Here is a 15,349-nt window from a genome sequence, read left to right on the forward strand (position 1 = left end):
ATGTGCAACACCTTCAAGTACAAGTCAAAAGAAAAAGGAAGGAAGGAATACTCACAATGTCCGAGTTGAAGGGTTTCACATTGACGTTGCGCGTTGAGCTACTGGTAAGGGACCAGACCTTGGTTTTGTGCTTAAAGGCAGCTCTAACCTTCCAGGGAAAAAAAAGAAACCTAGTGGAAGATTTCTTTTGCAAAGTTCATGTCTGTTTGCACAGGTGCAGGTGACAGTCCTGAACCATCAACTCTTCAACTACAAATTGACAGAAAATGGGTTTTGAGGATACAAATTCTGAAAAGTTTCTGAGTTTTCTCATGAGGTTCCTGGAAAAAGGGCAGCAATTCCAACATTTGTCTTTGATGTAAGACATTGGAAAGCTTTCTGAGCTTGGGAGAGACTAGAACAAAGAAATATTTCTGACTCCTTACCTTTAAGGTGCCTGCTTAACTTCAGTTGGTTTCAGTAAAGATCAAGAATCCCATAATGAGCCCTGACTCTCCAGACTGACTGCAGCAAAAGTAATATCAATGCTTTAAGACTGAACAGGTTGTAAATACTAAATAACATCTCCACAGAGGAGTTGGAGTGCTGCCGTTACATAGGAAGAAACAGCAGGCCATGGGGCAGAACTACTTAGTAGCATCCAGAAGAAGTTGCTGTGGGAGAATCCAAGTTGTATTCCCCAAGCAGCACTCCCATGAGCCGGAAGCGGTGTTCATAAGAAACTGCTGTTGTAATAGATGCTGCCGAGCATTTTCTGCTATCTGCAGAATGGGAGGAGTGGATAATGCAAGCTCCAGGCCCAGCAGAGATTGGTCTCCACATGCCCTGTTGACATCAGCCTTGCCTTGGCTTCATCCCAGCTCCTCTGAGACAGCCTTAATGCAAAAAGATGCCTTGATCCACAATGAAAACCTGAACTTCCTGCCAAGAAAAATACCTGGAGTGTGTCCTACTCTGTTTGGTTTCCCATTAATGGCTGCATGAGCAATGTCCGAAAGTATGTTTTCTGAGAATAGTCTTTGTTTTCCTCTCTGGAACTGCAGATGTAACAAAACCAGAGCCAGTCCTGCATCCTTCCTTAGCACAACACAGCCCATGCTCTGCTCAGCAGGGCTTCTTTCCTTCTCCTTTTTTCCTTTTTCAAACCTTTCTTAGGTAAGTAAATTAAATGTCAAGCATGGGTCAAAATGCCACAAGTCACAAAGTCACTACTAATGACTTGTATTAAGACCGTGTATTAATTGAAAGAAAAATCAGTAGCATAGCAGGCAGTGATAATGGAGAGTCTTTTCTTGTTTTATACTCGTGTTACCTGAAATTGGTAACACCAAATTAGTTAGAACTATTTGGTTACATACCTCTGAATTCAGAAGACAGTGAAACAGGAACATGAAAAATCCCTGAAAACAGATAAAAGGGAGAAGGGTGAATCTGACATACGATAGAATATTTCTTGCATTATTGTATAAAGCAGGTATCGAGTAGCTGGAGATGCATAAATATCAAAGAGTGGGCCAAACTGCCCTACATTAAACTGGAGACACCTGCAGCATTAGGTTACCATGAAGCTTGTCTGGACCTTTTCCTGTTAAACAGCACCTCCTAATCACTGGGGTGTCAAGAGAGATCTGGCTGTAGAGAATCAGGAATTCTGTTTTCATGACAAGAGAACTTTTCATCTGTGCTTGCAAAGATAAAGGCAGAGGGAAATACTCTTTGGGAAATGCCAGATCAACATTTTTCACGTCAGCAAAGCAAGGTTTTAGCATTGTGAAAATTTTCACAACAGAATTTTGACATCCTTGGCCTTTTTGCCCAATGGAAAGTGAAGGGATTCCATACCTTTCCCATCCCCAAAATTATCTTCTTTTGGGGGAATATTCAGCTGAATTTACAGTTTTCAGTTTGGAGATAATTGGAACTTTTCTTGTCAGTTCATGGGGAGAAGTCTGTTGCACTCTAGTAACTATAGTGCTGTTTGTTCCTGAGACATAAAAGGATTCTTCCCCTTTGTAACCATTATTTGGGAAGAATCACTATTGCCAGCACTGTATGGTCAGCACAGGCTTAAAAGATAGAGGAAGGAACATAGGAAAAAAATGCAGTAAACACAGGCATGTGCAGACATTACTAATGATCCACCTACCGGATCACAGCAGCAGTTTAATAGCCAGAAACTTTTCCACCAGTTACTTACTTGTAATGAATTGAAAACAGCAAATATATACTGAAATACTAATGCATGGGCATTGACGGCCAAAACCCCAAAGATCCACGAGCTTCCCAAGATCGGTAAGAGAACAGCGACAGCTTTAGCTGTTAGCCTGAAAGAGAAAACAAAAATAGGAAATGTGATGAGACAGTTAAACTTCAGCCCACACAGGGAGTTTATCAGTGAGGGCTGTCTTGGCAGCAAGGCAGCGTGTGTATGACTCTTCTCCATAAAAGTCTTTCAATGGGCAAGTCTCTTAATTACTCATCCCTCATCAATGAAAATGGGGATAACAGAACTTCAGTATCATATGGGATAAATACAGATGGAGAGTCAGTAACTGAGAGTGCAGGGGAAGAGATGGAGAGATGGTCACATAACCACTGTGGTCATATCCACAGTTACAGCAAAGTAGTATTTGGTTGATGAGGAGTCAAGTCTAAGAGTCAAAACCACAGAGAGCAGAAACTGAGAACAAAGGCAGTATCACATGGGAAAACAAATCCCACCATGTAGTACATCCAGAATACACTTGCTGAGCACTACAGCTGAGTCAAGACAACACGGGATTTCTCTTACAGAAAGTGACTTGGGATTTTTAATCACCACAAATAAAAGAAACGTGATGTGCCGCTGCCAAATACAAATCCTCTAACACCCCAGTATTATTCTGCTGCCACCCCGCTTTGTTCAGAGTCAATGCAGAGAAATGTATGCCAAATACTGAAATAGCTCGTGTCTTGGAGGTCCCTACCAATATGTTGGTGAGAAAATGAACATGAGCCGGCAGTGTGCCGTATCCTAGGCTGCATTAAAAGGAGCGTGACCAGGAGGTCGAAGGAGGTGATCCTGCCCCTCTACTCTGCTCTTGTGAGACCTCACCTGGAGTATTGTGTGCAGTTCTGGTGTCCTCAACATAAAAAGGACATGGAACTGTTGGAACAAGTCCAGAGAAGGGCCACGAGGATGATCAGGGGACTGGAGCACCTCCTGTATGAAGACAGGCTGAGGAAGTTGGGGCTGTTCAGCCTGGAGAAGAGAAGGCTGCGTGGAGACCTCATAGCAGCCTTCCAGTATCTGAAGGGGGCCTACAGGGATGCTGGGGAGGGACTCTTCATTAGAGACTGTAGTGACAGGACAAGGGGTAACGGGTTAAAACTTAAACAGGGGAAATTTAGGTTGGATATAAGAAGGAAATTCTTTCCTGTTAGGGTGGTGAGGCACTGGAATAGGTTGCCCAGGGAGGTTGTGAATGCTCCATCCCTGGCAGTGTTCAAGACCAGGCTGGACGAGGCCTTGGGTGATATGGTTTAGGGTTAGGTGTCCCTGCCCATGGCAGGGAGGTTGGAACTAGATGATCTTAAGGTCCTTTCCAACCCTAACGATTCTGTGATTCTCTGATTCTGTGATTCTAGGTTCACTCGGCTTAGCTTGGAGGTCTTGGCAGGATTTCAGTAAAAGGTGGTATGACAGCTGAAAAGCTGATATAACTGAAAACATAAGAGGGATTTTTGGATTTGCCTTAATGAGTTGTGTACAGCATGTGTGTTACAGTGAAAGACAAAAAGAAACAGTAGTATACCAGAGAATGAAATCATCACATTAGGTTCTCTGAGGCAGCTGAATTCCAAGGACCAAACTTTATACAGAGAGTAAAAACAAATGGAAACGCACAGCAAAGAAAGGCATTGCATTTAGACTTATAAGATCACGGTTAGGTCTCTCCAGTGTATCACTGCCTCCTACATTAACCACCAAAGAGCTGTGCACTTTCTAAACAGAGCTTATTTCCTTCATCAGCAAAAGGAATTAAGGGCAGCCAAACCTCAGAGCGCTCAGGACCCTGTAGAACAGGCACAGGCAATATTTTAATCTGTCTTCTGCTTTGGCATAAACACTGCTAATATCTCTCTGCAACCCGCTACCACTGAGCCACTTCCAAGGCAGACAGGCACAACTGATAAAATTAAACTCACAAAGATTATTGCTTATCCCACACAACTGTCTAACTCCTTAGGAAGCCCTCGGAGCACCATTTCTGATTCATGCTAATGAATTGCTCTAAAGAATTGTACCTTTGTGCCTGCATATACCCTGTAATATTCAAGGGTACCACAGTAATAGCCCTACGGAGTGTTTCTAGTGTAATCACAGAAAAATGACAAGATGACTGAATTACTCTAAGGAAGTCCTTGCCACAGGATGCTATGGACATCTAAAAAGGAGCCTATAAATACTCAGAAGACAATTCTGTTCTGGATTATTAAATGTGACAATTCAGATGCAGCTGCTTATGCAGAAAGTCCCTAATCCTTTTTTGTGCCGAGATAGGAGTATGTGATCAAAGAATCACTCTGCCTAACCTTTACAGTGGATATACAGGGTTGGATGGACCCCCAGTCCATCACTTTAATCTGGGATGGCAGTCTGCCTGTTCTCGGCAAATCCATCTGGCTTTTTGATTAAAACATTAAACACCTTCACAAAACAAGCTGTTTTCACATCAGTTTGACCCAGTAGAGGCAGGGTGAAACAGAGCAGGGCTAGGTGACCACTAAATGGAGTTAATAAGTCATCCCTCCCATTTTCCCAGCAGTGGGCAACTCAGAAGTGTTCATGACATTCGACCACTCTGTAATCACTCACTCAAAACCCACCCTGAATCCCACAGGGTAAAACATTCTTGCTGTCAGTACACTACTAACCAGGCATCCAGTGCAATTTTGCCTGTCGGAGATGAAGTCAAAACTTGGCACACCCAGGCACCAGATTATCAGTGAAGGCTCTCAAAGGACAAATTTGCTCCTGGGCAGCCGAGTACAATTTTGGTGGTACAAAACAGAAAACACAAAGGAGGGACCTGTCCTCATTTGAAACATCCTTGAACCAACAAGGCAGATCTAATCCGTACTTACCACAGCACTTACAAACACTTTACTCCTGCTGTAGCCCACAATATTTAAGCACATACTTAAAATTAAATGTGCTTAAAATATTCCAGTGAATTTAGTCTATGGCACTATTATGGATAAAGAAGCCAAGAGGGCAGTGGGGGAGCAGGGCTAATGAGAATCCAAAAGTCAGTCCATAATCATTAAAGCTGTATTTTTTCCAGAAATCAGCACGTTTCTATTTAGCTGGAAACCTATGCAAGACAGAAAGTTGTTTTAGGGAGATTAATATCCTACTGCTGCCTCATACAGCTAGAAAAGCAGGTTCAGGAGAGGTGCACAGAGCTGCATGACAAGAGAACACTTGTAATTACAACAAACATAAAACAAATGAGGAATTTGTACAACACACTTCTATGAAGAAATCTTCTAATTAAACTTGGAGACATCATCTTCATTTCCGTGACCTGAGCACACACATCATTATAGCCTTGATTAAAAGTCTGTGTGGAAGAGCTGCACAGGCTTCAGGTTTCAAAGGAAATCTGGGACAGGGAAGAATCTGGAATCTTTGTGTATATATATATATATATTCCTGTATTGATTCATATATTTATGTCCTTGGCCATGAATATTTGTGCACAATTCAGTGTAATTCTGCAAAGGGTTTGTTCAGCCAGAAAATGAAGGAATACCTTAAAGCTGGAGCTCTCCTATTTAATGAAAAATGTATTTTAAAAGGTACAGTTTGAAAACAACTGAAATAAGTTTGATTTCTGTGTTTTTCTCCGTTAAGGTTAAAGCTCATCACCTCAGCTCTGACACAAGCTGTGCTCCACTGGGAGCTGCCAGCAGTAAACTTCTTGCAATCACCTTTGTGCAGAAAAACCTGTGTAATACTACAGAGCCCTCAGGCCTTCAGGAAACTGCATCTGTGCAAGACCTGGGACTGGAGGGAGGATACACCAACACCTGGAAGATGGATTTAGGTACATTCAGGTTCCACGAGGGTTTAAATGTCCTCTCTAACCTAATACAGCAGGTGATTAGTATGCCCAACACAGCTACACTTGCAAAACTGGCTTCATTATAAACCACCCTTTTTTCTTTATCTCTTTTGTGCTCACGCTCTCAATTTGTAGTGAATTTGCAGTTCGAATATAATTTTCCCCAGCTGGTTTGTTGCCAAAAATAAGTTTTCATTATTTCTTTTTGAGTCAGAGCATAAAAAGCTTCATCTGTAATTTGTAGCTGGGGGCAGAATAGTGTGAGTTACTCAATTTCAGTGTTTTGAAAATCATTCTTGCAGTTTGGATTTTCAAGAGCTTTTAACATAACAAATACCTTATATATTTTTTAAAACTCATCTATTAATAAAGACTATTAGGCCCTGTTAAGCATAGGGTTCAGCACATGTGCAGCAGAAACACATAGCTAACAATAAAAGCAAAATACAGACGTGGGATTTTTCACGCAAATGCACTAATGTTTCATGCACACCCATTTAGAAGAGCAGCCGTATGAGGGTGAAATTCACTTATGGCTATCTAAGGGTCAGCTTTGCATAGGTATCACTTAAATCTCATTAAGTCTTTTTTTCTTTTGCTTAATTACTGCACAGCTTCCTATGGTTGCATGCTCTGGATTTCATACTGTGTATGAAATTACCAGTCGAATGTGTTTATCAGCTTTACTCACAGAGCACTCAGCTCTAGTGCTCCTGGTGCTCTGGTTTTCCCTTCTCCTTCCCCCTCCCCTTCCCATTCTTATTTCATTTTATCTTTGAACTTTAAAAGAGAAAAATACTCAATGTAAAACACTGCATCAGGACACCATTAGGGTGGCAAGGTTAAAAATCTCAGCAATACAGAAGTTACTGTTCCACTCAGCACATTAATTCTGATACACTGCACATACTTTATTTTAATTCCCATTTTTCTTTGCTACATGAATATTTTAGTAGATTAGTTCTAGTGCACTAAGATACAAAGCACGATGAAGTATGTGTTGTTTTTGGAAAAGGAATATTGCATATGACTAAAACTGTTCAACCTTAAAAGTCACTACCATCACTTGGACTTGTCTGTGGCACTGCTGACATAAAAAGCAACACTGTGGCAGGGGCAGGTCTTAGTCTGCAGATATTGAGGTCTAGCCCCACCAGGGCTTCATAAACCTTGCTGAAATCTTTGTCCTTGTACCCTAATGTGGCAGAAAACAGATCAGCCACTGCCTTATAAAGGACCTTCTATATTTCTCCTGCATGCCTCTTCTCGTGCTCTGGTTGTTGAAACTGGAAGCAACCTAACAGCCTGCTTCTCACATACACATGGAAAAGCTCAGACATTGTTACTGTCCTGCAGTCTAATGGCATTCTGTTGGTGAGCTTTCTATGTCTCGGCATCTATACACACTGACTGACCAGCCCTGGAATTAATTTAGGAACAAAGCAGAACCAGGACAAAGATTTCTTTCATTCTTTCTATTCTTTTCTTTTGCCAATGTATTTAAAGTACCTGTTATTACTCTGACAACTTCTGGAAAATGTGAAGTATCTTGAGTCTGATTACATCTTTATATCCAGGGTATATATGGAACAGCATTTGGGATATTACTAGCTGTACATGGACTACTTAGCAAGTCACTCTACAGTTAGGGTTGTTTCTTACTCTGCCCCAACACTAAAAGTCTCCTCAGCTGGGCTGCAGAGACTCCTGAAGCTCACCAAGAACCACTCTTTGCCATGACTTTCGATTTCTTTCAGCTTAGTATGGTTGTATTGCTAAAAGCAGTCAGGCAGCAGAGGCTGCCTTGCACACACTGCTGGCCATTGCAATTTCATACATAGTCCCACTCACCTGAGCACTCCCTGTGCAAATCCCCCTGTTGAGGGGCAGGGAGGAGTCCTTTGAAAACCCTTAGAAATTTTTCTGATACACTTGTAAAGATAGCAGTAACGTTATTCATTAATTGCTAATCCAGCTCTCCATGTAACATGCACTCACCTTTTGAATCTCCTGGTGAAAAACAGTATTTTTCTTCCCGTTTCCTATTGTTTAGTTTCATTCTAATTCTAGAGAAGTAATGCTTGCTCACTGCCAGTTTCTTCAGTTGGCTTGGGTTGCTTTTGTTCTCCATTCACTTCAGTGCAGGATTTTGTATTTTCTGTCTTCCTCAGTCAGATGGACTGTTTGTTAGCCAGTGTTTTACGCCAGCTGAGCTCCTGAAGCATGCACTAATCCATCAGTAGAGGAAGTCTTCCGTGTTGGATAATTATCATAGCTGTATTGAAGTCCCAGTGTACAAGAAGTATGGGTTTCAACAGCTCTGAGCCGTATTTTCATGACCAACATCATATAAAATCATTGCACTGTTACTAAGTTACTAGAACGTTTTTCCAAGAGCAGGGTTGAGCTTTATAGTTTTATTGCATTTGCAATTGGTTTGGAACAGATCTAGTCAACTGAGATTGCTCCCTTCCCCTTATTTGATCTCTGCCCTTTTCTGCTATTGCCCTGAGCACACTTGATATCTTACACCCATGCAGAACGACTACACTGACAGCTACAAGAAAGAAATTTCACTGCTTGCAGAAGGAAAACTTTATTACATCTGTGAAGAGACCCCTAATTCACAACTCAATTTTATTGGTCATATATGGAGCACTAATCCTTTTTAAGACTTCTGACATCTACTCTTCAGTCATGATGCCTGCTGAAGTAAGAACTAAATTCAGACCCATAAGGCAAGATTATAACTGGAGGAAACACTGTCTAAAAAAGGGAAGTCCTTCCCAAGTCACCAAAATCATTACCCTGACAAATAGGCCTTTCAAATGAAATTCCTCTCACTAGCCCCTTTCAGGAACATCCTTTGCACTTAATTGGTAGAAAAATAAACAAATCCAAACCCCTAACATCCCACAACAATGCGGTGAGAAGTTAAATTTAGCCTCAGTTTCCATTCTTGTTACAGCTCATGTTCATTAACCTCCAAGCTAGGAGCTGTTGGGAAATTACGTGCAGCAATTCTAACTGCAAATGAAAACGTTTTTCATTCAAGTTGGGCAGTGCACACCTTGATTGCTCTGAGTCACCAGTGCTTGGGCTTCCATTCCTTCCAGTGCCTGAGGAATGGCATTCCTTGGACCATGGCATCAGAAGCCCTGTGTGCTGCTGCTCACTTTGTTACCCGATTCTCCAAGGAGCAAAGAAAGTGCTAAGTGAATTAGGTGGTGAGTTGCCACCCACACCAGACAGACAAATGGAAGAATACTGATATCAAGTCATTGTTTTTAGTGAACTAGGCAGCCAACAGCAATGAAAACTGTCACAAGTCTTTGTGGCTGATTCAAAGCCACTGGTATAATTTGGAGCCTACAGGATCAGGCTTCCTTTCACTCCTCAGTAAAAAACAACCAAGTCTCAGCAGTGCAGTGCACTGTGGATGGTATGAGCAGCTCAGCAGAGTAGCCAAAGCACAGACTGGAGTCAATCCCTCAGGCTCCCTTCTAACTTAGCAACCAATTTACTCCACACGCAGCATGACACAGAGTAGGTGTTGAGGGTTTTTCAAAACAGAATTGATCTGTGCACTCTGCAGCACACCTTGATCTCTCAAAAGCACTAATCTCAAAGGCCAGGTGTGGATTTGAATTCTGCTCCTGCCACAGAGCAGTAGCTCATAAACTACATGCACCTTTTTCTCCTCCTACACTTTGTCTTGGCTATATAGTCAATAAGGCTGATGGCCCAAAGAATGTCTTTTAATTAGCACATAAACAGTTCCCAACTGATCTTGGGTGATTTATAGGGACAACTGTAATAAATTTAAGAAAAAAATAAAAATAAAAAGACAAAACCACTGGTAAGTGCAGATGCAATTTCCCGTTTTCCCAAATGTTATTTGCCCTTTCAAAGTGATGTTGTGAAACTGAGTATGAAACATTTACAGATGCTTCAGATCATTGCTTTCTGGTGGGTGCCATTTATAATCCAGGGAAGATGCTGCTATTCAGAAGTACTGCAGCTATGAAAAAAAAACAAACTAGGCTACAACAGCAACTAAATTTAGATTGATTTTTCTCATGTGCATGGGAAGAGGGTGGCATTACTCCTTCTCTGTTACACTCAGTGTACAATGCCCAGCTCTCTCACCACAGACCCTCGTAAGAACACCAATGCTGTCAAAGCAGTGCTACTTCTCATAAGTCTTCCCAAAAGCTAAAGCTGCCTTCAGTAGATACAGCTTTTGCCCAGAGTATAGGTCTGGGCTCAAATCACTCTTCTGCCTAAGGGACTGTAATTCCAAAAGAGCACTTAAGACTCCCCGCGTGATGCTCATTCTTGCCTACCGAACCGGCTCCACTTACATTAAATACTGACATTTTCACTGGGTCAGGTGTACCCCACAGATGAGTCATGGGGCAGTCCCCTGAGAGAAGCAAGTCCTTCCTAATGCTTGATTTTATACTTACAGTAAATATCCAGTGGAGCAGGGACTGAAATTCAAGTTTCCCTTCAAATCCCCAGCAAGCCTGAAAAAATTCTGACAGTGACCAGAAATGGCGGTACCTTAAGAATTTCAAAGCTGAGAAGGCAGTTCCGGGGGCTGGCAGCATTGAGTTTCGATTTCAGCACCTAACAGGGGATTTAGGAATCCATGCCTTGCTAAGGCCTCCCACAGCAAGTCCCATGTCACCTCCATCACATCGTGATCCTAGAACTAACAAAGAAAAAAAATACTTCCCAAAGGAAGTAGTAAATACTTCACTAAAACATGTCCTTCTCCTTGTCTTTAAAGCAAGCTATTAAATAAAATGAAGAATTAAAAATGTAATATCCTTGCAAGCTGAGTTTTCAGTGGTTAATATTTTCCTCGGGGAACAGAATTTGCTAAGGAATTTTTTTCCATTCTCTTTCTAAAATATCTTTCTTCAACATTTTTGGACTCTAATTTTCTCACTGCAGTGCTGCTGAGACAGCATCCTCTGCCACTTGATGTCCAAGGTTACAGCTAATTTTCCACTGAACTTTGCCATTGAGTCATCAAAGAAAATAAGAGCTTATTCTCACAGTAGAAGAATGTTCCACATCCAACCAAGGAGTGTGAATATTTGGGTTTGGATGAGGCCATACAGTACCTGCACCAAGAGGCTCTCTACCACAGGATACTCAGGTGTTCATTCCCAAGAGACACCCGATAGCTTCTCTGTTCCGAGTTGTCTACATTAAAAGCTAACTGGCAGCTTTTGCTAGTGAATAGTCTTGTTGCATATTTGTACTTTAATCATCAAAACATTGTGTGACTGTGCTTCCTTTCATGCTCTGCTTCCACTGAAGCATCACCTGAACCTCGGGAACAGCCCCATGTAACTGAATATGTTTTCTCTTTTCCCATAGCAACCTCCAAAAGAACATGCAGTATAAACATTTCCAGTTAGACAATCACTTCAGCTCTGCCTGAGGATCATCATAGGTGAGCAATGAGACAATCTGTTTATGTACAATCATTTGCAGGAACTTCACCATCAGTGGTACATTTCTTTTACGTGCAGGTAGACCGAAGGGTTGGCTGTTTGCTGCAGTCACATGTTACACTTCTTGTAAACCCCAAAAATGTGGCTGCTGGAAAAGTTTTGGGGAGACTCGGGTAAGGGGCAACAGAACAGATTTCCCAGTGGTTGGTGCCAGAAGCCAAAATCATCAAATTCTCAGAAAACCATGTGGGAAATTAAAGCAGTTTAAAATGAACAAGCCCTGAACCTTCCAATAGAGAAGATTTATGAACTTCCTGAACACAAACGGTTCCCTTCCCAGTTTCGTACAGTGTTTGACTCTTCCTTAAAAGCTGGTTTTGGAGTTACTTTTAAGGAAGTAAGAGAGGGAAAAAACTAGAAAATACTACCCACTTCCTCTTAATTCATTGTTTTAAAAAGAAAATAAATTGCAGTGTTCTAATGCATCAGGTCTTTTCATATAGCATGCCTATTACCAAGCGGCAGTTTGTTTCCAAAGGGGGAACAGTTCTCTTCTCAGTTTGCATCTTACAGAGCAAGCACCCAAGGAGAGAGCAGCATTTTTTTCCTCACAAGCAGACAACAAAAACCGTGCAGGAGGATTTGGTTTATCTGTACGCAGTAGCCATGAGCTAGTCCTGGGTTGGAAAAGGTCATGGTATTATTTACATTTCTAGGTCAGACAAAGATATCAAGTAATTAATTGCCAAATAGGACCACAAAGTTAGCTATAGGAGTGACATATTAATAGGATAATCTAACCTTAGCTCCTCTGGACACTCTCCATATGTGAAAACAGATGTTCCTTCAGACTCCCCCCTTCTCCTAACAGGGACCTAGCGCCTAGCTCTGTGTTGGACTCAGCCCAGGAGAAGGAATTTGTTACAACAGCTTATTCCCAGAAAACTCATTACCTGTTTCTTCCAAGGACAAGGCAATGGAAATGTCCCAAAGGGCTAGATCCTGCCTGTGGGTGCCAGATGGACCAAGGCTAGATGTCATCTACTTCTTTTCTCCAACATTTGCACCTAATTATTTCTTCCAATACAGTCTCCATTGTTTTCAAAGCTCTCAATGCAGGACTTCTTCCATCTCATTACAACTTTCTGTGTAGACCGTCCCCAAGTATATTGTCAGTGTGAGGCATGAAGCTATATTAGTCCAACACTTACTATTTTTAATTGGCTAAATCTCTGCAAGTCATCCTGAAACAATGTACTCAAAATTAGTCTTATCACACTATTTACAACCATTTAAATCTTTCTTAGAGTTATTATATCATGCAGTGAAAATCTTTGTTTTCCTGGCAGTAAACTGAGATGACAGACCCAGTGCCAATACAGAGGGATAGTCAAATTGCAGACCTTATGAAAAGGACCTCATAGTGCTCGCTTACCCTCACAAAACAGATTTGAGGAAAGAATTCACACAACTGCAATACCGATATGAAAGGACACAGCTTGTTCAGAATGGACATGCAGGGAAAAATAAAGGGTATAGCAAAACCGAAGACCTGCTCAGAGAGCCAGAAACTATAGGTAGAGAGACTTTTCAACATGCTCTGTATAAAAATAAAGGCAAAGGAAGCAGGAATTGTATGGCAGCACACATCTACCTTGGCTTTCCAAACCAGGAGGCCAATGAGGATGGTGCCTTTTTTCCCCTAAACATCTCAAGAGTTGTCCAAAGCACAGGATTAGGAGTTAACACAGAGAGACATGCCTGGGAAGACTGAGAAAAAACAGCCTCAAAGAGATGGGCTTATTAGAAATCTGTAGGTCTGGCTCTTAGCTTGAAGTCAGTGGGGCTCATAGTTTAATTTAGGATGATGAAGTAACAATCACATCAATCCATACACAACGTTTCTGTGGAATAACATTTACCCTCCAAGGAGCTGAACTCTGAAAATGATCTCTTGACCTAAAAAGTCTCAGTGACCCTTAATTATTCAACATTACCAAAAGAAAGATCATTCTCCCATTTCCATGGCAACGGTACAAGTGAACAGCAAAAGCTATCAAGGTCAGGCATATAAACTGAGAAAGAAAAGTCATTTTCTGTGTAATGGTTCATATGAGTTTTAACTGCAGCAGTGGCAAATAAATAGCCATATACTTGCTTGATCACCTGTCTCAAATGTACATAAGGGGAAAAAAAAGAATTGCTGAAGTACAGCAATCACTGCCTTGCTGTTTGAGTCTGACACGTGCTCTAGTGACTGCTGCTTTGGAGGGGAATGCAGACTGCAGGAAAGCATTCAACTATGCAGTGCTGTAATATGAGGAACCTGATTTCTTATGAAGCCAGCATTAAAGAAGCTGGTCTACATACGGCTTTTATTGTGTTGATCAAAGTTCAGGTCGTAACTGCAGAAAAGCTCAGGTAGAAAAGTTAAAGAAGTCAGAATTCCTGCCTTCTCCCAAGGACCTGCTGCACATGGAAACATGAAAGAATCTTACTACCTCCCTACTGACCTACTCACAGCATCCAGGAGCTGCCATGCCAGATCCTGTCCCCATCTCTTTTCGCTATCACCCTTTGCAACACCTGTGACATCTCCAGGAGCAGGTTTGCAGGCTTTGGCCAGCTCTGGGGTATGGAGGTGCATGGCTGATGGGGACCTGTGCCAGTGCCAGCATCAGTGGCTGAGGCTCTTGGGGCTTCCTGGAGCCATCTCAAGCCCTTTTATTAAGATGCTGTAGTACTGGGTACAGCTGCAGTTCCATATACATTATGAAAATGAAAAACGTGGCCATTTCTGAGTTTCTGAGCTAGGGATTTGCTGCTTCTGTTGTTCTGTACAGTGGGCTCAGACAACAGCTCATGGTAAGTTCCTTGATGTGGCTCCATACATATTTTATTATTGCTTACTTTTTTTGAACTAGTAATCTGAGTCATTACTATCTCTGCTCACATGAGAACACCCAAGGCTGCTTTGTTCTGTTGCTGTATTTGGGTATTCCCTAGATTTTTAATATCTTTATTAAAATAAGGTAACTCATTTGGGAAGGCAGCTGGAGAAGCTGTGTGGACTCACAATAAACACAGCAGAGTTAGAGAACATGGCTCTTCATGGGGTGACTGCAGCACCTCCCTTCAAAAATCTCACTATTCCTGACATTCTCATACTTTCAGTTACCATCTGACTTACTCACTTTTTGATTATTTCTAATATTCCCTGAAAAGAAGGGCATTTTACTCGGTTTCTTTCACTAAAATGTTTCTGCCTCACATCTATTTCAATTGAAAAGAATTGGGCATAATTTCCAATTTCTATTTCCAAACACCTGTAACATTGCTGCAGTTAAACACATTTTATTACTTACCTGAAGATAGTATATAAAAGTTAAAAAGGATTTTGATTCTAAAATAGGACATTTGCTTCATTGTAATTACCTGTATTTTTCATTTATTTAATTTTATTTTGAGAGCATGCTGTCAGGAAAATACATAAATCACCCTTAGCTAAGAGCTCTGTCAGGCTGGGGAGTGATTTACAAGGATGCTTAGAGCTCTGCACAAGGTGCATGTTTAAATAAGCATTTACTTTCTGCAATGCCATAACTATAATATTTGTCTTATTATTCTGCATAAAGCTGACACAGAGTTCCAGGATTATAAATTGCAGCAAGGATGTAAATGCAGCAGTTCGAGCAAACTCTTGAAGTTATTGCTGTTCACAATGAATTGCACCATTTTGTGATCAACGACCAGCATTTAATTGTTACC

The 15,349-nt window shown here is 41.4% G+C and overlaps 1 protein-coding gene and 1 long non-coding RNA gene across 4 annotated transcripts in view; one reads left to right on the forward strand and one right to left on the reverse strand.

Annotated features, from left to right (window-relative positions):
- The window catches only part of LOC133275880 (uncharacterized), a 61,527-nt gene extending 55,035 nt beyond the window's left edge, over positions 1 to 6,492 (forward strand). Inside the window, exon 2 of the long non-coding RNA XR_009745718.1 lies at positions 5,900 to 6,492. This is a non-coding gene — a long non-coding RNA (uncharacterized LOC133275880). The remainder of the gene's footprint in view (positions 1 to 5,899) is intronic.
- ADGRD1 (adhesion G protein-coupled receptor D1) overlaps positions 1 to 15,349 on the reverse strand; it is a 140,557-nt gene that overhangs the window by 1,166 nt on the left and 124,042 nt on the right. For all 3 annotated transcript variants that reach the window (XM_061466146.1, XM_061466147.1, XM_061466145.1), the window contains 3 exons: positions 2,198 to 2,324; positions 1,359 to 1,400; positions 56 to 148 (listed from right to left, as the gene is read on the reverse strand). In XM_061466146.1, the coding sequence (XP_061322130.1) occupies positions 56 to 148; positions 1,359 to 1,400; positions 2,198 to 2,324 (262 nt within the window). The remainder of the gene's footprint in view (positions 1 to 55; positions 149 to 1,358; positions 1,401 to 2,197; positions 2,325 to 15,349) is intronic.

Source organism: Pezoporus flaviventris, unplaced genomic scaffold (genome assembly GCF_033815535.1).
Source record: "Pezoporus flaviventris isolate CSIRO_AGI_PZ_B2104156 unplaced genomic scaffold, CSIRO_AGI_Pfla_v1 ptg000041l, whole genome shotgun sequence".
NCBI lineage: Eukaryota > Metazoa > Chordata > Aves > Psittaciformes > Psittacidae > Pezoporus > Pezoporus flaviventris.